General features: G+C 39.2%; 1 protein-coding gene across 2 annotated transcripts in view; it reads right to left on the bottom strand.

The window, feature by feature from the left end:
- The window catches only part of ABCB1 (ATP binding cassette subfamily B member 1), a 232398-nt gene that overhangs the window by 14375 nt on the left and 190233 nt on the right, over positions 1 to 27790 (bottom strand). For both annotated transcript variants that reach the window (XM_073238890.1, XM_036990690.2), the window contains exons 9-21: positions 21365 to 21536; positions 20805 to 20918; positions 20549 to 20659; positions 20250 to 20375; positions 19941 to 20144; positions 18786 to 18956; positions 17110 to 17271; positions 16150 to 16326; positions 15460 to 15606; positions 13382 to 13489; positions 10789 to 10866; positions 8153 to 8236; positions 5051 to 5254 (exon numbers count right to left, since the gene is read on the bottom strand). In XM_073238890.1, the coding sequence (XP_073094991.1) occupies positions 5051 to 5254; positions 8153 to 8236; positions 10789 to 10866; positions 13382 to 13489; positions 15460 to 15606; positions 16150 to 16326; positions 17110 to 17271; positions 18786 to 18956; positions 19941 to 20144; positions 20250 to 20375; positions 20549 to 20659; positions 20805 to 20918; positions 21365 to 21536 (1858 nt within the window). The remainder of the gene's footprint in view (positions 1 to 5050; positions 5255 to 8152; positions 8237 to 10788; positions 10867 to 13381; positions 13490 to 15459; positions 15607 to 16149; positions 16327 to 17109; positions 17272 to 18785; positions 18957 to 19940; positions 20145 to 20249; positions 20376 to 20548; positions 20660 to 20804; positions 20919 to 21364; positions 21537 to 27790) is intronic.

Raw genomic sequence — 27790 nt, 5'->3', positions numbered from 1 at the left:
TCTAGAAGGAAGATCAGCTAATTCAATTTACTCTTTACAGAGAGAAAAGCTACAGTTTAAACAGCTGAAGGCACTCACCTAAAGCCACATAGCTTTGCAGCAACAAAATTAAACTGGGGACTCAGTATTTTACATCTTTTGTAGCACTCTTCTATCACTGTCACACTTTAAGTTTATATATATATATATATTAAAATGTGATGTTTATATTTTTATAACTGTCATTCCTGATGACAGAAGAATATATTTGGAATACAAAAAAGATAAAGAAAGTGATAAGTTATGCATTGGTGTATTTTACATATTAGCTTACATGTTGTTTTCCTTAAACATACACATACTTAACAAAACTGGAGTGATATTCTGTATTTGGTTTTATATCATTATTTTTACCTTAACAAATATCAAAAGCATTTTCCAAGATCATTAAATATACATTAATGAGTCACGTAATAGCCCAGCCACTAAACACTCCTTTATTGTTGAACAAAGTTTTCAGTTCTTTTCTTATGAAAAATAATGCTCTGATAAACATCCTTGTAAATAAACATTTGTCCATAGTGAATTATCTTCTTAGGAAAAGTTCTTAAAAGTGAAATTATTATGTTAAAGGGAATAAACTAATTTTTAAGGAACACAGCACATATTAACAATTTGTTTTCTAGAACACTCCTACCATTCAATTATGTTTCAATTGAATGTAACTTTCAAGACTATTTGAATTGGACAAAATACATCCTTTACTGTCTTTTGAAGTCTGAGTAAAAGGCTGTGGAAAACTCAAAATGCACCAGTGTACAAAATGAGATTTCAGCCTGCATAAGCCTCTGGTCCTTGAAACACCTCTCTGTCTCCTTCTCCTCAGCTATAAAATACGAGGCCTGGGTGAGACAGTTTCTGAAGTCCCCTTTAATTCTGTAATTCTAAAAGAAAAAAGTTCTTGAATTCTAACTGTAAACTATAAATCAGTAAGTAAGAGAAATCACTCTTAGCGTTCAAAATATTCCTTTCTCTGGCTTCTACACTGGTCAGAAGTGATTCTAATAAAGACACATTCAATTATATCAGAGTGATTTACAGCTTAAAAATCATAGCCACAAAATCTTACTCCTCACTGAATCCTATACAAATTATATAACTTCAAAGATAACAGCAAATATTTGATAGGACATTGTCAGTTTTCAAGATTAATGAATAAAGCTATTAGAAGAAAAAAATACTATATTCTTAAAAACAAAACTTATTTAAAAAATAAATTAAAAAATATTATACTCTGAGAAGATTCAACTATGTTTACCATAATAAGCTGTTTACAAAGATAGAACATGTTCAGATTCAATTTATATTAAAATGTTCTAAAACTCTTTACACATTATAAAAATAATACACATTCATTTCAGAAAATCCTAAAAAGTATACAGAAAGCAAAAAATGAGAAGAAAAATTCACCTCCAGTCAAATCCCATGCCCTACCATCAAGACAATACTGGCTCAGACCCAGTTTGGAAATATTGAATGATAAGGCTTCAAACAAACAAATAGAAGAGGTTTTTTCCATTACTGTGAAAATACAACAAACTATAACAATGTCTGCTAAAAACCAGACTTTATAGTAAACACCACTGTATTGGTTTCAAGAAATATTTTCTGTGCTCCATTTTCTAAAGCAGGTATATTTTGTTTGTGATTTGTTTGCAAATGTCTTAACTTTTTAGAGCATATCAAGCCAGTAAAATTGAGAGTTTGTGAGTCACAGACCTTACATGGTAAGCAGAACAGTATGATCACTTCAGTCATCTTTCTCCTGCCAAACGAGGTAGGCAGGAAAAGGTCTAAGGCATTCTCTGCATCTTCACATCTCCTTTTACTCCAAGGACTTTAAATATTAAAGACTCAGTAACTGCTACAAGGAGAACAAACTTCTAATTCCGGAAGAGTAAACAGCATTGAATTTCCCTCAGAAACCATCATGCACCGAATAATTTTGAAAAAAGGAAAAATAAAAATGCATGTTTCCAGAAAAGAAAAAACCTCCTCACAATTCTCTTCCTATTCTTAAATACACTGAAGTTTGATTACGGTTTATTATTTCTGAGAAGGAAAAAAACTTCTATTTCATAAAAATGTTCAGTAGCCATAATAATGTGACAGAAATCTATGGAGCACATATCACGGGCAGGGTGGAGACTACCAGCAGGGTCTGACTTCACACAGTTCTGCACTGGAATCCTGTCCCTCTAAGGGCAAACCAGCAGATAGATCCTGGTCCCTGTGGAGATTATGTTTTTGTAGAGACGGCTGACCATTAATCAATAAACAAAGAAATAGGGGGCAAGAAAGAGCCTCTGCTTAAACAGCTGGAAGACCTAAGGTGCAGCTGTCCCAAGTGATTGTCACCAAAGTGACAGGCGGCAAGCTTCCAATGCTCTCCAAGATCCAGAGTCGTCTGCAAATATGTCGCCCATGTTCTCACCGTCACTATCCAGACTCAGAAGCAGAACCTCAGGAAATTCTACTAGGGCAAGAAATACAGGTCCCCGGATCTGCAGCTCACGAACGCGTGCATGCACCACTGGCTCAGTAAACATGAAGAGAAAATACAGACCAAGAAGCAGCAGTGGAAGGAGCAGCTGTACCAGCTGGGGAAATAGGTTCTCAAGGCCTGAGAATCGCAGGGTCAATAAAACGCAAATCGGAAAATAAATAAAAAATAAACAGGAAGGACCCATCCAGTGCTGAGAAGTGTCCTTAATTAATTCAAGTGTCAGGGAAAACCTCCCTGAGAAGGGAGTAATTCTGAGCTCTGAATAACAGAGGAACCAGTCATGGGAAGATCGGATGCAACCAGCTTGGAGAATTCTAGGAACTGAAAGAAGTCCCAAGAGGTCAGAGCTGTGTGGGCTCAGGAGACACTAGTGCAAGAGGAAGTCACAGAGATCATCAGGGCTGGCTCATGCAGTTTTATAAACCACAGGAAAAGGTCAATCAGAAGCCACTGGAGGGTTTTAACTAGGAAACAGCATGATCTTCTTTGTGTTTGTAAGAGACCAGTGTGGCTTCAGTGAGAGCAACATAGAGGGCTGGTATACAAGAATGGAAGCAGGGAAAGTGGGGAGATCAGACTGCTGCTGTGTGACTTTGGGCAAGTTACTTGGCCTTTCTGAACCATGGTACTTAGTCAAAAGGGATCATTCAAAAGGTTATGGACATCAAGTGAGAAAATATATGTAGAGCTCTAAGTGGAATGCCTAGTAGATAATAAATACCCAATAAACTGTAACCTGAGAATGATGATCAGAGAGGAGTTGATTTTCAATGTCATGTGAACTGGCTGGCATAGCACCCACCACTTTCTGTACCCACTTTTGTCCCTCTCGTGAACCACCACGGAATCAGAGTGTTTCTCTCACCTCCGACCTAACTTAGGAAACCTGCCATATACACATGTACGCTCTTTTGTCTGCACACCCTTCCCCGCCCCCTCTGACTGGACTCCAAGTCTTATATCTGACATACCACTTCCAAGGTTCGCGCCTGTGGTTTGCAAGGAATGAGCTTACACCCCATCATCTTCTTCCTATGAACCCAGGAAATACAATCATTTTCCTAAAATGACTCTCTGGGACATTCTGAACACCTCAGTAAATCATGACAGTGTTAAGCAGTAATGCATTTTCTTTTGATACATTTTGTCCTTGATTTTGGCATCTTCTCCTCATATGAAAAGTCAAGGCCATGGGGGGAAAACAGTGAAGTCCAGTATTAAATAAAGCGATTGGTCACAAAATGTATTTTCTGGCAGGGCTAATATTTCATGGGCCAGACCACAGCCAGATGCCTGTGGGTCAGCCCTGTCCCACTTACCCTCACAATGGCCTCTGCTGGCCTGAAAGGAAGACTCACATGAGGTCTCTGCCCGATGGACCTTCACTGAGAAGCACTAAAGCTGGTTCAAAGGAATTTCCTGAAGGAATCCCAAGGAAACAGCTTAAAAAATATGAGGAGATAGCAGGAGGTGGAGGACAAAGCGTCAGCGGTCATGACCAGCCTCCAGGACATGCGTCCTCATTCCTATTGGTGAGGTGCCTTGCCCAGAGATGAAGTACTACAGACCCTTAGGCCTCATGAGAGCTGGGGCCCTTGATCTGCCTGGGTCTATCCCTGGACTCTTGGGGCCCTCAGTTGGTCCACTGACCGATGTATCCCTAACCCAGACTTTAGGCCTGGTTTGGGGAGTTGGTCCTGCTCTGACAACTCATTTCTGCCATGATACCCACCACACGATCTGTGCATGTTCTGTTCTGCCATCAGAAGACGGCTTTGTTTCTTAACAGACAGGGGACACGACGTTGGAGCACAACTGTCTTAGGTTTATGTCCTGGCTCTGAGGCTTATCAGCTCTAAGGCACCAGGGGCTTTACCAGCCTGTGCCTCTGCCTCACCTGAAAAAGGAGCTGACAGAGGAACCTACCTCACTGGGTCACTATGAGGAGTAAGGCATTTGCCAAGATGACATGGTAAATGCCATATAAGCGTTTGCATAAAAAAAGACAAGGATGCAAGAACAACAAGAAAAAGAGAGGTAATATAGGTAAACCGAGATAAGAGAAAGAAGGAGGCATGATACAAAGGACAGAATATTAATAAATTAAGCAAAATAGAATAAATACCTTTAGGACTTTTCCATACTTTAATACCCCCATGATATGTGACTAAATACACCCTCTTACCTCAATAAAGGAATGGATTTCAGCTTACTTGAGACTAAGAGGGAAAGAGTCAGGCAGAGTGGGTGGGGTGGGGGAAAGAAGGAGGCAGGGAAGAGGGCAGAGGGTGAAGACCGTGGCCAGACACTCGGGAACCCTCATGAAATTAGTTGTCCATCTGTGAGCCTAAGAATTCGTTTTGCTCCTTCAGTTTCCAGTCTGCTGAACAAGTGTCAAAAGAAGACTGCTTTCAAGAGCGATTATAAAAATGTTCTCCTAGTGGGCAGTTGTAATAGACACTGATGAGAATACTTAGGCCAGCCATTATATTTAGTCTGACACACCTTTCCAGCTCCTTCCAGTTCTTTCTTATCCTTCAGTGCTTGTCCAGACAACATTTTCATTTCAATAACTCCCGCTATTGCAATGAAGGGTACAATCGCTAAGAGTAAAAGTGTTAATTGCCAGCCATAGATTAAGGATATAATAATGCCTGTCCCAAGATTTGCTATATTCTGGGTAATTACAGCAAGCCTGGAACCTGTAGCCTGCAAAACAAAGAAACAACACCAGTTAGAAGGAGACTTTCATATTATCTTGAAAATCCATGCTTATTGAATCTTAAGGATTACAATAGTTCAGCTCATGAAATTCCATTATCTTCCCAGTTATGAATTAAAAAGGAAAAGTTTTGTTAAGTTTATTTGGTTTTTAAAATGAACATTTCCATGATCAGAACAAATACTGAAAGATCAATGATTCAGAGTTCAACTACATATTTCTCTCTCTTCTGATTGTCTAACACAAGAAAAGTCTCATTAACCAATGATGGCATGACCACTAAAAGCAAGCTCTGAAAATGAGAGATAGATAAAATAGTCTGAAAATTACATTAATCTGGGAATGTTGGAAGTTTCCAATGTTAGATGCCTAACTACTTGTAATTTAAGCCTAATTTTTGTCATAAAGACCATCTAAATATATCTTGCCCTATTTGAGAGGCTTATTGTGCTTAATTGAACCTGCATTTGACTTGAAGAAGATAACACAGAGCTGACAAAGTTATGGGATTTAATTTAGGATATGAGGCAGGCATCAGAACCTGTACCTGGAATGCCAGAAAGAGCCTGGAGCATGACTTTCATTAGCACGCAGTGATTTCCAACTCTAAACCAAGAAGTCAGACTATAAGGTCGTTGTACTCCAGGACTCTACACTTCTCTCCTGCACCCAGGAAACATCCTATGCCCACAAGCCATTCCAAATTCCCAATCCAGCCCCCAGAACTGCTTTCTCCGGAAATGGCCCATGTTTCCCCCGCTCTTTCAAATTCCCTCTGCCTGAGTGGGGCTCACTCGGGCCCTGATTCTGATGGGGTATAGTCTAGATGGGTCTCTGCTGCCTCTGTGTTTCTGGACAAATGTCCCCCAACCCCCAAATGGGCAGGTGCATTTATTAATAACCAAGGCTTCTCTCAGGCTCTGAATTTTAGGACAAAATCTTTTACAATCGTCCTCCACTCCCCGCAGTAGGGCCCTCTGAAATCATTCAACACTTATGTGATAGAAATATTAGACTGGTTATTAGGAGGAAAGAGTGTATTACTTCTAGCAACCTCTGTACATTAAATTCCACCCCAGGGAACTGCACCAGGGCTGAGAGAGACAGCATAAATAATACAGCATTTATTTTTATTTGATGCAGTCATTGAGCTTATGTTAAAGGCTGGGGAGGAGGAGGAGGTTAAGCCCCTTGGCTTAATTTCATTCAACATTTCAGATGACGTGGTAGGGTCACTGTTCTCTATCCTAAAGACTAACATTAACGGTCCCACGTCTGCTTACACAGAGGGGCATTTCTAGAGCTCCGAGGATCACAGTGAGTGAAAGAGCACGGGTTAGAAGGAGGCACACAATTGTCATTTCAAAGAACAGGGCTGAGAGAAGGTGACGCTCCCGAATCACAGCCCAGGGGTGAAGCCAGGTAAGACTAAATGGGTTAATGCTGGAAACCCGCTCAGACCCACTCATGGTCTCCCCATCCCACTGGACTTTCCACAGCTCATTTACTCCCCTTGTTGTTTTTCTCCCCCACCTTTCCCTGATTCTCCTTCTCCTGCTGTTTATTTCTGCCTCAACACCCTATCATTCCGCTTGAAATCTAGCTTTTTGTTTCATAATAGCACTTTAGTTTTGCTGACTGACATTCATCTTGGGATGGATTAATAGCACAACCTCCTGACATACATTCCCTCTCCTTCTCCCTTCCCTCACTCTCTCCTTTCCTTCCTGGCCAAGAGTATAATCATCATACAATTATCCTGGAAACAAGATTCAGAATTATTTTTCTGCCTGAACTCTAATTTAAAGATATTTGTATTTATCAAAAAAAAGAAGCAATTTTCCTTTTGAATGGGAACACTTCATTTTTTTGTCATCCACCTTCTCTCAGAAAAAAATTTTAAAATACTTGTGATTTCTATATGACTTTCATGTGCTTTCAGTCTTTGTAGAATTCTAGTTTTCATACCAAAATAAAATTTAAAAGCCCACCATTTTATAGGCAAAATATTGAGATATATTTTCTTCTGATTTATGTTTAGCAGGGTGAAGCTATTTACTTGAAAATACATGAGGAAAAGTTTCAAGGATGGTGTATAAATATGTGTTTATATTCTCAGACACAGAGAACAAATCAGTGGTTGCCATAGGGGAAGAGATGGAGTGAAATGGTTCAAAGGGGATAAAGTAGTACAAGCTTCCAATTATAAAATAAGTAAATCACAGGGACAAATAATATTATATATCTTTGTATGGTGACATGATAACTATACTTATTGTGGTGAGCATTTTGTAATGTATAAAATTATCAAATCAGTTATACACCCAAAACCAATGTAATATTGTTTATCAACTATATATATGAAAAAATTAACCTAGATAAACATTATATATATACATAGAGAGAGAGAGAGATTTAACCATATTACTTCCCATGTGAGCTGGCGGCATAAAGTGGATCCAGCTGCCCCCTCTCAGCCCATCTGTGGTAATGGCCATACCGGTTCTCCCAGTTCCGAGGGCACTCACCAGTCTGCCTGCTCCCTCTTCCTTGGGCTTTCTGTTTCAGCCACTGTTTTAAGTTCTGGAGGGGTTCTGACTCTGAGTGGCTCACACAAGGTGGGCGGGTGTCTGTGCTAATGGGGCATGAAAGTGCGAGTCTAGGATGCCCACGAGGTAACCAGTGACAGCAGGGGGTGGACGCCAGCAGGCCTTAGGGACTCCTGGAGCTACTGGGTACAGTCCTCGGCCTCACAAACAACTCTGTAGAAGGAGAGGACTGAGGGCCAGTTTTATACAGACAGGAAAGCACTGTGGCCCAAGGCAGGTCCAGGCTCCAGAGGAACAGACGAGGAAGATAAACGCCAGCAGAAAGGAGGCACATACCCCTTTGACTTGAGCAGCATCATTGGCAAGCCTAGTCGTCAATGCTCCAGTGGTGTTTTTAGGGTCATCAAACCAACTCACATCCTGTTGGCACAGAAAATGATTTTAATATTCTAAAGCCCTTTGTGTGAGACTCTCAGAAGCAGGGGCAAGGAGGGGCTCAGTTTGGTCATCCTTTACATGCTTTGCATTCAACACCCAGGATTTGACACACAATACATAAGGAAGAGACTTAGTAGACAAACATACGAATAAATTTATTTGTTCAAAAATGTTCGAATGCCTGCTTTGTTGAGAATGTGACTTCTAAGTGTTGGAGCTGTGCAACAGAGAGCAGAAGACAAAGTTGCTGCTTTCATGAAGCCTAGGTTCTTGAGATGGAAGCCACAGGTAAATTAGTATAAGCCATGCCAGGTGGTGATAAAAGCTGTAAAGGAAAGGAGAGCGGGACAAGAAGGAAAAGGTAAAAAAGGGCATTCTTTTATAGACTGACATGAGCCTTAAAAGCACCACTGTGAGAATTTAGCAAAGCTGCCTCTTCCTCCAGACTGCCATTCTGACTTGCCTTACTCCTTCCTGATTCCCCTTACACAGTGAGACGGGGGTGTAGAGTAGGCGGTGCCCTAGAAGAGGAGTGACGCTGTAGGAGATGAGATCTGAGAGGGATTAGAGACCACATCATTTATGAACTTATAGGCAACTATAAAGATGCCATATTTTTTATCCTGAGGGATTTGGGTAACACTCAGCAGGTTTGGGACAGAGGAATGGATGGAACCCCTCTTATATTTCAGAAGAATAACTGCCTTCTCTGGAGTGAACCTACTGGCTTGGGATGACAATGGAGGTGGTGTGGCCGGTTAGAATGCCATCGCAGTATCACACAGAAAGAGAGCAGTCAAGGATGGCGTCCAGATTTTTTAGCCTGAAGAACTTTTAGTAGAATGGAGCTGCCATTTATGGATGTGGGGGAAGACTAGGTAAGGAGTAAGCCCTGGGGGGAGGGGGGAGTCAAAAGTTCAATTTTGGAAATACTAAGTTTGAAATGCTTATTAGACATCCAAATTGAGAATTTGAATAAGCAGTTAGTTAGATCACTGTAGTTCAGGGCAGAATAAATAAATCGGGTTAAAAAATTAACAAAAGAAATTTGATTAAAATTTAACATTCAAAATGAAAGATTTTCTTTGTAAAACCACTTGTTTGTAAATACACAAACACTACAAAGATTGTGAGCTTGAAGTATGAATTTATGTCTGTTACAAAAATAACTGTGGTCCTAAGAAGTTATCTCATCTGGTGATTTGCAATTTGCAACTAAAGCAGTATCTATCATTTTTCCCCAAAGTATTTAAGAAAATCAAAGCGTTATAGTTTATTATAGAATATGTCAATTTGTTTTTTAAAATTATTGTGCCTAAGTGCCTCCCTCACTGGAATGTAACTTCCTTGAAGACAGGGATCTTTTGGGTTTGAATGCCTTATAATACTTAGCATTATGCCTTGTAAGCAGAAGGCATTTCATGTACATTTGCCAGACTTTATAATTTATGGAGGGCATTACACAAACTATCAGCTCAGCTTCCAAAGTATAATGGATATAATGGACCTGCAGTTGGCCCAGGGGCTGGGGGGTAATGGGGCACTTGGCACTGGAGCAATGTCTGCCCCATTCTAAGTGGGATCTCAGCTATAAATACGGTTTAACTCAGAGTCCAAGGACAGAGTCCCCATCAAAGAATGCTCTCTCACTCATTAGACTTAGTCTTGGCTCTGTCAGTCACTAGCTACAATTCCCATAAATGTCTTATTTTTTAAGTGGTGGGAGGAGAAGTGGGAAAGGACTGAGGAATCAGACTGCTGAGAAAATGTGAATGTCACTTAGAAATTCCTAACACAGCCAATTCATGTTCCTCAGCCAGGGTTCAAGTACTGCTACTATGTCCCAGACATGCTTCTGGAACATCATTTTATTTACTGGCAAGTGGTTAGTGATTTTAAAATATAAGTTATAGTCACATACAAAATTTTCATGATTGTTAAAGGAACTGTCCCCTTTGAACTGGGCTGCTCAGGGTTACATTTCCAATACCCCTACCACCTCACCCCTACCACAACACACATCTGTCTGCTGTTAGGGTTCTGAAAGGGCAAAACATGAGAGGCATTCCTTAAGGTATTATCAGCTGCCAACACCACAGCTTGATTCGGTTATCAGTCCAGCCCCAACAAAGGACAGAGCAGTGAGGATACATTTTGATTTGTGGAAAGGAAGGGAACAGAGGTATCTCCTGGTGCAAAGAAACACAGTGTTTGGGTATCCCAGGGAAAGAAGGGAAGAGAGGAAAGGGCTGTGGGAGCCTGAAGATTGCTTCCACCTACTCTGCGTGCAGCTGCTGACACAAAGGCTGCGGGGCCTGCTCTGGAGACCATCCCCCGGTGACCCGCTGCCTGTGCAGCCCACACAGACAGACAGCAGGGCCCCCACTCCTGACCTGGGGCGGTTCAGCTGCATCCCCGACGTGTGATGGCAGGAAGACAGGAACATGCATGAGCGAACTGACATCCTCCCACTGCCTAAGAAGCTCAAGCTGGGAGCTCTGTACACCCTGGGACACAATCCTCAGCAGACATACCTGTCTCAGCATGGATCTGAAAACCATGTATCGCAGCCGCTTGGTGAGGATCTCGCCGGCTTTGCCAAACATGAAGCCCTGGGAAGACCAAGAACATGCCACAAGGAAGGAAACATGATTACACAAAGGGAGGGGATTGATGTCATTGCTAAAGAGGACACTACACAGTCAGAAAGCCTGATGTCCAGGGGTGGCTACATTTTGGTGGCTGCACTTTGGTGCAGAGTGGCATTATGGCACAGCCAGGAGAGCCCAGTTTTGGAACTGATGTTGCCACTCCCCTGCTAGCTGGCAGGCGGATCAAGGATTTATTAGGAAACATGTTTCTTCGTCCTACACTCCCAGCCTTACTTCTTACTGCTTATTTCTTCCAGAGAAGCAGGGTCTGTCACCCAGGAAGCTGGAGCTGCTCCCAGGGGAGGGAGCGCTAAACAGAGTTATGTGTCATCCAGGACCATTGGGAATGGAAAGGGGTGCTCATAACAATTACACCAGGCCCTGAAGTGTTCCTCGGGGAAACAGGAACACATGGTCACCTCAGGCATAAAGGATGCAGAGACCAAAGATAGTAAATTCTTAGTTCCCAATTTTAAAAAACCCAAAGTCTAGGAGTAAAGCAGGTTGGGAAGAAGGCTTACTGAGAGCATATGGGGCACTGGCTATGACCTCCCATGTCAGGGAGGAGGGAGGAGAGGTCTGGGGAAGAATACGGTGTAATGAGATTGCGCAGCCATGCGGAGTCCCATCTGTGGAGGAGGGACAACAGAGCCCTCATGCAGTGAGTCTGGGGGACGCAGGACTAGAAGGAAGGGGCGCTCCCCTTTCTTTCTGGTGCTCTGGGAGGTGGCGTTTACGGATAAGGCCTCCCACATGATGGCACAGGGAAAGCAGAGAGGGCGAGCCTGGCCGGTGCATCAGCAGACAAGGGGCCCTAATAACAGCCCCGCGTCTCCTGGGTATGAGAAAAGTGAATGCGGGCACAATGTTACTGAGAGAGTGGGAAGAAACACATGGAAAGAGTGCCAGTGAAGAAAAGCGGGGACTCTTCCAAGCGGTCCTGATAAAGGGAAGGAGGACCGCCAGACCTGAGCAGGCAGCTGAAGGTGGCGCAGGACCAAGAAGGCACGTGATGTCAGCAGAGCCCTGCCCCCCGCCCAGTGCTGGAGGCCAAGTAACTCCTCGACTAACCCAGAGCAGAGCCAGGGAGGAGGATGGGGGAAATCCCAGGTTAAGTGAGCTGAAGCCTGAAATTACTGAAATGGTTAATTTACTTGGAAATAACCAGATTAAAGTTTCTGCTATCAGACTGAATGAAATGTGAAACATCTCGTCTGTGAATGGAATAGTACTGTTATTTTTGTTGACAGCTAACCATGATTAAGTGCTTACTCCAAGGCTGTACTTTATATACATTATCTCTATAAGCCTTTTGAAAACACTATAATCACCAACTTTACAGAAGAAATGAGGTTCAGAGAGGCTGCTGAGTTGCCTGAGGCCACAGTTCTAAGGTGGCAGGACTGGAACCTGAATATGAGTCTATGAGAATTTAATCACTTGCTGACAATCACTCATTTAGGGTCCACCTTGTATCCCTAAGGGATCAGCGGGCATGCTAACATCACTTGGCACTGTGCCAGCTCCACACTTCTGAGGCCTGGTAATTCAGGGTCTCTGTCCTACCTCAGTTTGCCGGGCCAGCCAGGTTCATGTCCCTGAGCATCACTGGTTACAAAGGCATGGCTTTAGCTACCTTTGCTTCACCAATTCCAGTCTCCAAAGTTTAAGAGACCAGCTCAGAGACTACCTCCCACCAAATTCCTTCAACAACTACACACAAAGCCATTTTACCTTCTCCTGACTTTTATAGCATTAACAGTTGGTGGCTGTCTTGTATACAGTAAACTGTTATATCCATTACAGTCAGGTCAAATTCTCCAAAGAGATGTTAAGTGTTTAGCAATGGAAGAGCTCAGTCTTTTCCCTTTTGTACTTCCTACATCATCAAAAAAATGCTTTGTCTATATAAACAAATTAACACATGCTTACAACATGTTAAAAACGATACTTACCAGAATTTTATCTTAAAAATTACTTGTGGCTTATCATTGATTCATTCACTAATGATTGAGTGCTTGCTACGGCCTCACATAAGCCTAGGAACTTAGTCACATTCTCTTTTAATCAACAAAAGGCAGGTACCATTATCCCTATCTTACAGATGAGGAAACAGGCTAAAACAGTTTAAGTAACTTATCTGCCAAAGGACACCAAATTAGGAACTAGTTCAACTTGTACTTGATCCTAGGTCTAAAAGAAAAACCATTACTGCCTTACCTTACTAAGCTTTTAAAGCACTTAATTCCTTTGCTCTGTTCCCTCTAGTTTCATTAAGGTTGGGGGAGGTGAGGGTGGGCAGGAGGAGATAAGCAAGGGAGCCCGAGGAGGCCAATACGATGAAGAAACTTGGCTGCTAATAGCCCAGTGCACAGAGGAGTAATTCTACTAAAAAGCAAGTTACAGATGTCTATAAATTCCCAGTTAAAAATGATACATTTTTCAAAATGAATAAAATAAAAATATAGACATTTACCTGAAGGAAAAATGTAATAAAAGAAATAATTCCAAGAACCAGAAACAGTAGTGAAAACATGTTGCTATTGTTTCGTTTTGTTTCAGCATCTTCATTTTTGGTAAAAACCTGTTAAAATATTCAAAGGTTTTCAATTCAATCACTGAAGAAGCCATTCTGGGTCTGCCTCATTTCCCATCCAGCACAGGATTTGGGCGTCAATACAGCCTTAGAATAATGGCAATGGTGGGGCTGGCTTCCCTAACGCCAAACTTAAAATTATATACACTCTGCCTTCCTTCCAGGCTGAAAAGGGGTTCTTCGTTCCTATTAGGTTTCAATACTTCCACACATGCTACCTCTTGGAGTCATGAGTGCCACAAGGGCCACACCTACTGTGAAAATGAGGAAAGAGAATGAATGTTTCTTCCTCTTTTGGTGGGAAAGAAACTGGCAATTCATTGTTTTACAATATGGACATTTCAATTGCCCAGGGGTATCTGGAGAAAATCTGCTGAGGTGAACCTGGGAGATGCTTTTCACTGGCCCACGCCCTTCAGAGAAAGGAGGCTCTATGAGCCAGCCTTCTCTGTAGGAAACAAATAGGTAGCCAGTGAGGGAGTGCAACCAGCTGACCCAGTGCCTCACACAAGACCTTTCTTCAGGGCAGCTGAGAAGGGCTTACAGATGACTGGGGCACAAGCAACACAGAGTGACCACTCAACAGGCGAGGAAATAAGCACCTCCCTTCACACCGGGCCAGACTCCATCTGTGACAGAGCCACATTCTTAACCAACGCAGAAGCCTTTATCCTTGGTAAAGGAAAAAGGCTTTTAGAACACATTGATTTTTCTTGATTACTTATTCCAGCAAAAATAATATCTAACAATCAGTGAGCTATTACTCTCTGTCAGGCATTATTCTAAGAAAATACATGTATACAATTCCTTTTATCCTCACAATCACCTTCTGAGGCTTATTTTTATTATCATCACCATTTTACACAGAGGGAAACAAGCAAGAACAGAGACATTAATCAACCTGTTCAAGGTAACAGAGCCAGCAAATGAGGAGCCAAGGATATAAACCCAAGCAATCAAACTCAGAGTCCACAGCCGTGAACTCTGCGTTACAAACCTTCAGCAAGGCAGAGAGCTGGTTGCCTACCCAATATCTAAGAGGTAATGTGCCAGCACTCGATCACCTGCTTCCACACTTATTGTTACATGAGTAAGGAGGAAAACATAAAATCCTTGAATTACAATAGCCAAATCCATTCCTAACTGATCCACTTCAATTTTTTTCTGATGATGTCACTGTCTACCTTACTGTCTGCAAGATGTTTGAACAGGTATTGGTAAATTATGGGCCACAAGCCAACTGTTCATATAAAGTTTTAATGAAAAAGCCATTCGTTTGTGCATTACATATGGGTGTTTGTGCCCTACAATGGCTGAGCTGAGTGTTTGCAGCAGAGACAGTATGGCTTGCAAAGCCGAAAATATTTACTATTCTACCCTTTACAGAAAACTTTTATTAACCCCTGTCCTAGGACAGTTGCTTCATACAATCAAACACTTTATCTCAGTATTTTTTTCAGCACATAGAACAGTACCTGGTACAACGCAGACACTGAAAAAATGTTTTTTGAATGAATGCATTAAACATATCCATGCCAACCTGAAACAAGTTAGCCACACGTGGACAGACCAGAATATTTGTATATTTTTTGGTATGATCAAAAGTTAGTGTTTGGCCTATGTTTCATGTAGCAACCAGTGTCTCTCTCCACAATGTTTTCAGCAGTAATAGCAAGGTTGGTCTCAGCTTGGTGCTTGAACATGTGCTACTAGACAGATCATTCCTGCCTGGACTGTAACTTTTGTTGAAAATGCAATAAAAGTAGATACAACCAACGTGCCAGCCTCCATCTTTCAGATGCTGTGCCTTTTTGTTTTGGTGGGAAAGAAACTACATTATATGGCAATTCGGTGCCAAATAAAAAATGTATTTTTTGTGTGTGTGACTTATGTTAGAAACAGTTCATTCTTTAGTCAGGACTCACAAATAAATCCAAGAAATGGACATAAATACTTACCCCTATAATCCTTGAAAATATTACTGAAAATGCTGGTTGTAGGCCTCCATTTATAATAGCACAAAATAGACCGACCACAAAATAAGGCCATTCAGTTATATTCAGCTTCAGAGTCCTCCAGAAGGAAACTAGAGGCACATTATCATCCTGGAAAACACAAAATATTACAAAAGGCTAGTTAGAAAACAAATTAATATGTAATTGATTTAATGATAGTTTTTCCATATGCACAAAAAATTTTTAATGAATCTATCTTATTCCTATTTCCTCATGAACTGAGGGCTATTTAGCTTTTAAATAAGTGCTGAAAGGTTCTGTTATATGACTCTTTATTTTGTAAGAAGTAAATGGTGTTTTCACAAGCATTGAACTCTTGTCTGACCCTTGGAGCACCACAAGAATATTTACAAGTAGGGATAAAATAGAAATGTTTATATTTGAAGACCCATTATAATCTCTCCTTTTACAATACAAATTCTAATTCTAAAGTTCCCATCCCATAAATTCTCATTCACAAATTCGAAGCCAAGTCTAAAATGTTGAGATTTTTGTTAATGGAATGCTCTGGGAGCTAGGACAGGATTCCAGACAACTCTTTCTAGTTCCCTCTCCTCCCCAAGCCCTAGCCCACCGAACTAGGAGAGCCACAGCAGGAAGGTGGAGGGTGTAGCTCTACATCCTCCTCCATACCAAGGCCTCTTTTGTACTGAGCTTTCTGTCTTGGCCTGGTGGGGGATGGATACTCTTCAACGTTGATTTTCTTCTTAACAGACTGGATCCTGACTCTTTTGGAGACATTTCCAAGGCATCAGTTTCACTTTTGGATTCACCAATATCATTTTCTAATTCAATTTCATTTCCTCTTGTCTAAAATGAACAAGAAATATGCATAAGCTTATTAGGCTCAGTTAACCTATGAAAATTGCTGATCATCAGCTACCACAGAAAATGATAATGTAAGTAATTATAGAAGATGACAAAGTTAAACTGCTATTTCTTGTGATATATCTGAAAATTGAAACTACCTAACTATGCTGAAATCACATGGCGTCCATTCCATGTATCCTATCTAGTTATCTCCTTTCCGTGGAAGTACACAATGTAATCACATTTGCTTTAGGACAGAAATATAGTACAAGCCATTCTATGAGCCACCTTGATCATTTTAAATTTTGTCACTAGCCACATTAGAAAATAGGAGAGGTAAAATTAATTTTTATTTATATACTTTATTTAACATAATATATCCATTTCAACATGTAACCCATGGAAAAACTTATCGAGATATTTTGAATTCTTTTTTGTACGAAGTCTTTAGATTCTGGTATGCATTTTCTACTTACAAACACTTCAACTCAGATTAACCACTGCTGAAATGCTCAAAAATCACATGTGGCTAGTGGTAAGTATAGAGAGGATAGCTCACTTTAAAACTTCTTAAACTAATTTTCTCTAATTATCCTTTTTTATTTTTCCCTCCTTTCAAGAGAAAAAAATATCTAAAACACTGGTCTGATCCTGAATCCCCCAAATATTTTTTCCCACTTCCTGAAATAATCAAGTCAAGTAAGATTTATTTGTAATACGGCACACAGCAAAAATCAGCTTGCACCTGAGATGCTCTAGGAAAATTCTGGAGTTAGACTATACCTGCATTGTGACAAGTTTGAAGTAAACGCCTTTCTCTTTCATGAGTTCATCATGACTTCCTTTTTCCACAATGACTCCATTATCAAAACCAGCAATGACATCAGCATTACGAACGGTAGACAAACGATGAGCGATCACAATGGTGGTCCGGCCTTCTCTGGCCTAAAAAGAGAAAAATTTGGGTTTTGAATACATGAACAATTATATGCAAAAATTCATTCATTTAACTTATATTTACTAGAGACCAATGCCTTGGACATTGTAAAACCATCTAAGCTTTACAAGGTGGTTTCTGGCTTCAATAAATTATAGCCAACTGATAATGACTGAAAATGTTTTCTTATAATAAACATAAAACAAATATAATAGTCACATATTAAGTAAGCCTCTAAGTATTTTACTTAACCTCTATCAGTCTAAGTCTACAGTAATCATCAGTAATTACAAGGTGGAAAAACCCTAGAGCCCAGGCATTGGCTAATCAGAGCAGACTCACACCAGCGAGCTATACTGCTGCACACTAGCTGGCGATCAGTCCTGGAAGTCATAACGTCCTCGCTCACAGGTCATTTGGATGATCAACACGAACCATTAATGTGAGGCAGCAAAGTCCAGGCTTCAGTGTCACATTGATCTGGACTCAAATCTTAGTTCTGCTGTTTATGAATCTCAGGATTTTACCTAAATCATTTAACCTGTGAGAGGCTCAATTTATTCATATATAGAATGGGGTAATAATAGTAGTTATTTCTTAGAGTAGCTGTGATGACCAAATAAAATTATCCCCATGAAGCATTGTGATGCATATATGGTGACTGTTTAATAAATGCTACATATTTGTTGGTAGAAACATTAGGGAAAAACCGAAGAGTTATGTACATGGTTTTAGATGCCTAATCTCATTTTTATTTTAGTATGGAACAGAGAGAGACAACCTAGAACTTGTCAGAGATTTCTTTAACCTCTATAACTTTCCCAGTGCTTATTATTTGTGTTACTACACATTTTTCTCAAGGAACAAGTGATAAAATTATCAACACAAACTAAAAAAAACAGTATCAGGATCAATGTGCCAGAGACCAAGTACACAGAGTCTAGCAAAGTGGAAGTACTCAAATCCGATTTTGGTGAATCAGTCACACTGATTCTAGAATTGCAGGAAGGTCAAACTGTGGACAGTCAAGGACATTTCATGGCTCGGGTAAATTTCCTCCATCATCAGCTCTCTGCCTCTCTCTTGAGGTAACAGGTTTTTCATTTCTCATAGAGTATTCAACAGGTCTTTATAACGTCTTGGAAATAAAATGTGAATCTTAAAATGATTTTTCCTCTTACTGACAATCTCACAAACCTAAATAAAAGGCTTCTCTCTAAAGCTAAGGTTTTAAGATCACAATGAAGACCAATTTTCATTTGAGTCTATATTTCTTACTGTTAACTTTTTAAAATGTCCAAGTACCTTTTAATGAATGATTATTGATTTCTACTTTTAAAAAGGAGAAATAAATAGAGATTAAACAAACAGATCCAAAGGCCCAAAGAGTTTATTTTCCTAGCTGAAGGGATCATTTCAGAAGCAATTGGACATTCCTTTTTCCAAAATAATATTAAGAAGAATTAACAGTGGGCTATTCTTATGCTTATAAGTCAGGTTATTTGAATGGAAGCTCACAGACCTTATCCAGAGCCACCTGAACCACTGCCTCACTTTCAGTGTCCAAGGCTGATGTGGCCTCGTCCAGCAGGAGGATCTTGGGGTTGCGAACCAGGGCCCGAGCGATGGCAATTCTCTGTTTCTGTCCCCCACTCAGCTGGGCCCCCCTCTCTCCCACAAGGGTGTCAAATTTCTACAACACAGAAAACACAGGACAATTTAGCAAAAGAACAAGCTACCTCAGCTCACGTGTTAAGATGGGAAGTGATCACATGAACAACCCAAGCCTCACAGGCAGTCTGGTCCAGTTCCTTAAAATTCACAATCACCAACCGCAGTTTTTATTTATTTGCATTTTTTATTAGGATAGAGTTTCTATATAATGCTACATTGGTTTCAGATGAACACCTTAGTGATTCATCAATTATATACATTATTAAATGCTCACCATGGTAAGTGTAGTTACCATCTGACACCATACAAAGATATTATATTATGAGCTCTGTTCCTTCCCCATGCTACACTTCCATCTCTGTGACTAAATTATTTTATTATTTGAAGTTTATACTTCTTTATTCCATCCACCTATTTCACCTCTCCCCCCACCATGGTAACTAACCATCTGTTCTCTGTGTTTATAAGTCTCTTTTTATTTTGTTTATTAGTTTGTTTTTCAGATTCCACATATAAGTAAAATCATACAGTATTCCTTTATTTCTGACCCATTCACTTCCCTTACCATACTACCCTCTAGGTCCATCCATCCATGTTGTCACAAATGGCAGGATTTCTTTCTTTTTTTATGGTCGAACAATATTCCCTTACATATACATACCACTTCTTCTGTATCCATTCATCTATTGACGGACACTTAGGTTGCTTCAATATCTTGGCTATTGTAAACAATGCTTCAATAAACATAGGGGGGCATATATCTTTTTGAATTAGTGATTTCGTTTTCTTTGGGTAGATTCCCAGAAGTGGAATTGCTGCAACCCTTGGTGTTAAAAATATGCCTACTACTAACTGATGCTGCTAGAGATTTAAAATCTGAAGTAACCTTAATTTCCCCTCTTAGGAGTTCCCTCCCATTTATAGTAGTTTCATACCGTCTTATGCTTCGGCCAGCATTCTATTCTTGGAACCCCTAGCGTGACAAAGATCAAGAAGGACTTACATTAGGCAGTTTCATGATAAAGTCGTAAGCATTGGCTTCCTTGACAGCCTTCTTAATCTCATCCATGGTGACATTTTCACGGCCATAGCGTATGTTCTCAGCTATTGTGGTGGCAAATAACACAGGCTCCTGACTCACCACACCAATGATTTCCCTCAGATACCTTACATTTATGGTCCTAATGTCCTGTCCATCAATGCTGACCTGAAATAAAAAGTGTGATTTGCATACATTGCAGATTTGGAATGCGTGATCTGCAATGGCAATTGCTGGTTGCTGCAGCATCTAGGTCAGCAAGAGCCATCTCACCACGCCCTCTGCAGGATCGTAGAGCCTCTGCATCAGCTGGACGGTTGTGCTTTTCCCACAGCCACTGTTCCCAACCAGGGCCACTGTCTGCCCACTCTGAACCTTCAGGTTGAGACCCTTCAGGATCTAGTGGGATGAATGAGAAATAAACTTAAAGGCAATACACAGATGCTGGGACTATGAACTAGAAGTTCAATTCAAATCTAGGTTTGACTAGACATTTTCTATTTGACAATCTCTAAATCAGAAACTGCATCCAATCCACTGATGAATCATTGATTAATCATTTATCATCATACCTGAACTTCTTTTCGAGATGGGTAACTGAAGTGAACATTTCTGAATTCCAAATTTCCCTTAATAGTATCTGGTTTGTGCCCATTGTTCGAATAGCTGTCAATGCTTGGTTTCTGCACAATAAAATTTCAGAAGATTACTAGGTTATGACAACTACTTTTAGTGACATTTGTGGAGAGTTGGATAAAATGATAAAGCAATTGACTATTAATGAGACAAACTTTGAGGCAGATGGATAAATGGCCAGCTCAAACTTACGTTGTTGATTATCCTGAAGATTTCATAAGCTGCTCCTTTTGCATTTGCAAATGCTTCAATGCTTGGGGATGTCTGTCCAATACTAAAAGCCCCAACTAATACAGAAAAGAAAACCTAAGGAATATGAAGGAAAACCATCAATTTACTTAGCATTTACTACACTTTTTCATACTTCTCTCTTTAAACACATTTTAGAATGGCAAGGCCACTTACGAATACTAAAATGTTAAAAACAGTTTAAAAGTTTAAATACTTTCCGGGTTACAGTGTAGAATTAGTTTTACCTGCTCAGTGAAACAATAATTTGAGTTCTGTTAAGACCAGAATATTATGAATACATATTTATGTTTCGTCAATTGCTAAGGATTTGCTTTCGATCAGCAGTATAGTGGAATCCAGCAGTGGGAGAGTCAGAGACCCAAGTATGACTCCTGGAATAAGCACTAATATTTGGCTTTCTGTCTTCCAGCAATTCTCCTAGATTCTCTCCCAGTCAAGCCAACACCACTCAATTTCACTGGCATTTTTAACAGTGATCCATTTCTTAACACATGACTTACAGTGAGAACTTGTCCAATAGTGTATTCTTCAGAGAGGACCAAGGAGGTCCCATACCAGAATGCCAGAGCATATGAAGCATAGATCAGCAGGAAGGCAACACCAATAGAAATGTTGGATGTAATAGCTTTCTTTATTCCAATTCTTTCAGCTTCTTCTAAATTTTTGTTGTACCTGGCAGAAATAACAAAAATTACAGATAAATTTAAAAAATATTACATATACTCATAAATCTTATGAAATAGATGAATATAGCATGATCATTACTGAGTACTTAGAATGTGCCCACCTCTATGGTGTTTCACATGCTATTTTTTTCCTTTTGTCCTTCTATGTACCCAATGATGCTAGGGCTATTTTAACCCTTTCTCATAGACGAGGAACTTGAGGTTTATACAGAGGAAGTGATTTGTGGAGGAGTCTTCTAAAAGCTCCTTCTCTTGGTGTAGTGATGGTGAAGTAATATTTAGCAAACTTCCAGAATGTGGACTGTTTCATACACAAGACAAAATAGAAGCTAAGAAAACAGTTGTTTTCCCTTTAAAATGCCTTTTATATTTATTAATAAAATGAAGATTGAATGCTAGAAAATGCTCCACATGAGAAGTCCTTTAAATCCTTTTTGAGATTTGAGATTAAATCCTTTTTGAATGTTCTGAGAGCTTTGGATTGCTACATCATACATTACATTTAAACAAGCTGTATAGTTTATCTTGCTTCCATAGACATTTATTTTAAAAATCACTGACTTGAAAAAATTATTTGGCTCAAAATACAGAATAATCCATCATTATGTATCAGTGTTCCGTTCCGTACTCTTTCTGCATCTCTTCCCACTGTCAGTGCTTCCCAACATCATTGACATCACGGGGCGTGCTGCTGGAGGAATGGCCCGGTGGTTGGGCCACCCAAAGCCTCCTGGCTGCCTCACACACAAATAAATTAAAATCTCAGCACATCTATAACCCTATAACCTGTCCATAGCATGAAGATTTGCACTAAATCAGCCAAACTTGGAGAACAGCTTTAATACTTCTTACAACAAATACTGGGAATTAGACAAGAGAAGGCAAAAGCAAAGAGGCAAAGAAAATCCAAAAACAATGTTGGAAAGCACTGACAGGTTTTTCTCTCTCTGTACTAATGATTACACTCAAGTAATAATTCAAGAACTTTTTAAACCCTGGGAATGTGGTTAATTTCTGCTGTTAAAATTGAAGGAGATGGTGTCTGTAATTTTATTTTCATTTGAAAATACACAGACTGTTCTGCATAAGAAGAGGGACATAGAGATAAGCTAATGGGTAGATAAGCTAATAAAAAAAAGAAAAATCTTTGCAAATATACAATTTAGATAAAATTATTAGAGAAAAAAAGATTATAATTGAGCTGTAAATCTGTTTTCATTCTCTTAATCACAACTCCTTACAGAGCTTAGAACATTGCCTTGCAGAAAGGAGCTCAGCATTGTTGAAATGGAAGGACTTACTTCCATACAGATTCATACTTTGTAGTCTTTGATCCTTAGAAACGTGACTATTTTTCGTATTATTATATTAATTTTCTTTCAAGGAGGCATGCCATTAGTACATCCAGCAGAGTTCAAGCCATGCTGAGATGCGAACATGCATCCTTTCTTGCCTTCATGACTTTTTAAACTACCTACTTTACCTGTTACAAAAGCATGACAAATGAAATTTACAGGACTACGGTGTTCGCTAAAGACCAAATTTAAGCTTCATAAAACTTTATAGATAGAATAGTAACACATTATTAGAATTTCTCTTTCCAAAAATGTAAATCTCCAACTTGTCAGTTATAATCTTTGAAGAAAAAAAATATTTTTGAGTAATGTGTTTGAATGGTTGATATATTTATCTCGTAGTTTGAGTTGATCTGAGGTGAAAGGTACTACTAGATATAACTCATGCCTGATTACATTTAAGGAACGATAACGCTAATGACTCACACTCCGCCATTTCCTTTATTTTGGTTCTTGCTTACCGAGGCTAAGGTGGAAATCATTTCACTGATAAATTGTTGTCCCGTGTAGCCAGAGGAAACATTAGCACAAGAAGAAGCAAGAGCAAAAGGAAGAAAATCATTTAGACACCAGAAAAGATAAACGAAGAAAAGAAGGGGAAAGGAGGAAGGAGGCATAAACAATACTACTTCTACACTGGCTTCTTAATTAGCATTTCAATAAAAATGTCACAATACAAAACCAAATATTAAAATCATCCATTCATTAAAAGTATTAGTATGAAAACTGTCATTAAAGAAGGAGTTCTTAAAATGAACTAAAGTTGCTTAACAAAACTGTTGATATTTAGAAAAGATTATTTTTCTTAAATATTATGAAACTTCTCAGTGACACAAATAGCTACTCACAAGAGCAAGGAATAATTGACTTTAAACAAATAGAAATCAATACTAATGAGTAAACATTTGTAAGATACAAACGAGAAAAATATTTTTCAGTTAAGGAAGATAAAGCTATTGTTATAGTATTGAATTTATTTTAAATTCTGGTTACATTTCCTCTCAAAGAGAGCCAGCTTCCTCCTGCACCTACTTAGAAGAGAAAGTCTGACCAAGACCTTAATTAGTTGTCTATGTAGAAGCAGAAAAGGGAAGCAGAAGAACTAGAAAGAAAACTGAAGGATTGTATTTGGTCTAAGAATGATTTTACCAATTCTACTTGCAGAGTTTATCCTGAGTCGAGGTGCCTGACACCCCTCTGCTGCATGTAGTCTAGGCCTGGCCACCACAAGCCCTTTCACCTGGGCCACTACACCCGCCCTCCCATTGGTCTCCCTGTTTCCACTTTGCAACTGCTCTCATCCAATCACCAGATCAATCACAGGGAAATGATCTTACATAATGCAGATATTCACTCCCTTGTTGAAGACCCTCAGTCGTGTCCCTGGGCCCTTGGAATAAAACCCTAACTCCTTACCATGGCTGCACGTCCTGCATTCCGGCCCCTCCCACCTTCTACAGCCTCTCTTCTCAATCTCCCCTCACTCAGCTGAGCTCCAGCCACACAAGCCTTATTATATTTTCTAGAACATACCAAAGTCTTTGTTTTGCCACCTCAGTATATTTGGAAGACTCTTTTATCCCCCTTCCACCAGGGCAGGTTTTCCTCACCCTTCAATAACATCCTCAGCCTAGATGTAACCCCCTCAGAGATGCCATCCCCAACCACCATCTTTAAAGTAAATCTGCCCTCCTCACTCTCATCAGCACACTCTTAGATTCCTTGATAGCACATTTAAAAAATCTGTAATTTCATTCACTTGTATGATGACTAACCTTTCTTTTTTCCTCCCTTTCTTTCTTCCATTTTCTTTTCCCACCTTTCTATTTTGACTAAGGACCATATGGGGACAGGCATCTTCTATTTCCAATTCACTGTTGAAAACCAAGAGCCTAGCACAGTGCTTGGTGTGTGGCAGATGCTGCCTACATTTGTGGAATGAATGAACTTTCAATATATGACCAAGCCAGGAAGAAACTTAGGTCAGCGGGTTGTACTCCTGAATCTACTCTTGATTGTCAGGCAAACTAATTTCCAATTCTCCAGTGGAGATCATCCTTTCAAAGATAATCCCAGTCATTAATATATTCTGAATTTAGTGATTCCACACATAAAATGCATCTTTCAACATAGCTCTGTAAACCCATTTGTTTAATCTTATAATAAAAATTCGATCACCATCTTCTTTAGGAAAAAAATCTTTCTGTACCTAATTAATTAAAGCACTTGAACCAAAAAAATTTTTTTTTCAATTCTTTTAAGCTTTTGGTGAAATAAAATGATCAGCTTTGCTGACATTCAGTATTGGACTTAATAATGAATGCTCTTTCCCTTCTTACCCAAGTTACTACATCCAATATGTCACTATAGATTTTATTGCTAATATCTTTTAATCATATTACATATTCCTCAAATTTAGGATGTCATTGATTGCAACAAGTTTGTTATTCTGTTATTTTATGTAGCATTAAGAAAGGTGCTGACTGTGACCCTCCATATAAGGCTGGGACAAAGCCTCAGTATAATAAGCACCTGCCACAGGGAAGGTGACAGCAGAACCTGTGTGTCTCAACCTTGACAACAGATAAAGGGAGGAAAAAACCACCTCCTCTAAGAATCTGAACCATAAGGCGATACTCATGCCATTTTGAAGTATGAATTCACACTACTGCGTAGTTCAAAAACTCCCAGACAGAGAAATTAATGTAAGGTGGCCTCAGGTCAGTAGCGCCTTGGGTGTATGGCAGCAGCAAACACAGAATCTGCCTGTAAGTACTGACTTCAGTCAGACCCATAGTAATCATAAGATGACACTAATAAGATTTATCTCAATTTCAGAGATGAAATGATGTAAGAGAAAATTGTGTATCTTAGAATTGGTGAGATACTCTGTATTTGCTAATTGTTCATTCCTCATTCACAGGAACCCCATTTTTTCTGAATCGTTATCAGGTACCCAGAAATCTTCCTGTGCATTGCTAGTCTGCAGAATCTGCTAGAATTTCTATATATACAATCATCTCACCTGCGGATAATGAGATTTGCTTTTTGTTCTGCAACACTTATGGCTTTTATTTCTTTTTTGTTTTATTATTATTATTCTTACTCTTATTCATTTCCTGGGTCCTATTACCTAGTACCAGTACAACAGTGAACAGAAATGCCACTAGCACACATACCTGTTTCATTCATTATTTTAAAGGAATGCTTTTACCATTTCACCACTAACTATGATGTTTCCTAAGTGTCTCTGGTATATACTCTTTATTAGGTTAAAAAAGTTATTTATTATTCCTCGTCTAATTTTTGTCATGAATCATATGTAACTAATGCTTTTTTTCTATCCATCAAAACAAAATGTTTCTTTTAATCTGTTAATATTGTTAATTACATTAATAGATTTTTTTAATGTTAAAGCATCTCTGCATTTATGGAATAAGGCCATTGTATTGAGGATTTTTTTTTAATCTGATGGTATATTTTATGTGGATTTGATTAGCTAATAATTTATCTAGACATTCTGCATCTACGATTTAGATGAAACTGACTTATTTTCCTTTCTCATCACACACGCACACATATACACACACACACACACATTTTTCATTTTCTGAAACAATTTGTATAAGATGGGGTTACCTCTTTCTTGAAGTTTGGTAGAACTTTGTAAAATTATCTGGACCTGGTGGTTTTGCTTGTTTATGTGTAGGAGCAGGTGATGAAGATTTTTAACTTTGGATTCAATTCCCTGATGATTATGGGTCTACTCAAGTTTTCTTCTTAAGTGAGAGTTTCAACCTATATTTTTCTAGGATATGGTGTTTTTCATCAGGGTTTTAAATTTTATTGGTATAAAGCAGTAATTTAAAAAATCTTTTTTTATCAGGGGCAATTTTTCCTTAATTCTTTTTTTGTTCCTAATTAAACTTGCAAAAATCTTGATTATTTATGTCTTTTCAAATAATTAGTTTGTGGATTTGTCAACCCTCACTTTTTTATCTTTATTTTCTACTAAATAAAGTTTTGCTCTTATCTTCATTATTTCCTTCTTATCTGTTCCTTTATTGTTCTTTTTCTAAGTTCTTAAGCTGGATGCTTAGTTCTTTCCTTTTCAGCCATTTTTTGCTTTCTTTCTAGGTGTCTACCAGACACCGTAGGGGTTATCACTGGACTAGGACTTGTTTTAACATGAACTCCTCAGCTTCAGGAAGAGAGAGCTCCCTAGTCCAGAGTAACATAAACTCAGGCTCTAACTGCCCCTGAGGTGAGGCCTGAGAATTTCATTTCCATGGAGAGATGCTTTGCCTCAGCTCAGAAACTAGGCAAAGGCACATAAACTTTGCTTTCCTCCCAATGCCGGTGGACATATTCTTTTTCTAGTTCACCTTTCCATTGAGGAAAACTGAAAAATAATCCCAAATTCAATACTTCATTCTGTGTCTGATCAAACATTAACTATGCAGAAAGGACTTTTCTGAATAATCTCTCTAAATAGTACCCTCTATGACTCTAATACAATGCTTTATTTCCCCAAATAATATTTACCTCAAATGACATATTAGATACTTTATTTATGGTTGTCTGTACCCTTCCTGCCCCCGTGCTAGATTTTAAGCTCCAAGAGATGAAGGGCTATATTTGACTGGATGTCTACCTGGTCATTAAGCAAAACTTCCCATTTTATTAGTCAGACATATGTTAAGGCAAGAGATAAAAACCTTAGCAAGAACTGAGATTGAACACAGACATTGCTCTCCTTTGAACTATGGTAGGTGCTTGGTGATCACAAATTATGCTCAGAAGACATCCTTGTGTGCATGAAATATATATGAACAGAAGTGTACTCCAAACACGTATGTACAGTTTAAAGAATAATTATACAGTA

This window comes from Manis javanica, chromosome 6 (genome assembly GCF_040802235.1).
Source record: "Manis javanica isolate MJ-LG chromosome 6, MJ_LKY, whole genome shotgun sequence".
In the NCBI taxonomy this organism is placed as follows: Eukaryota; Metazoa; Chordata; class Mammalia; order Pholidota; family Manidae; genus Manis; species Manis javanica.
This window is presented reverse-complemented; position numbering and strand designations above follow the sequence as displayed.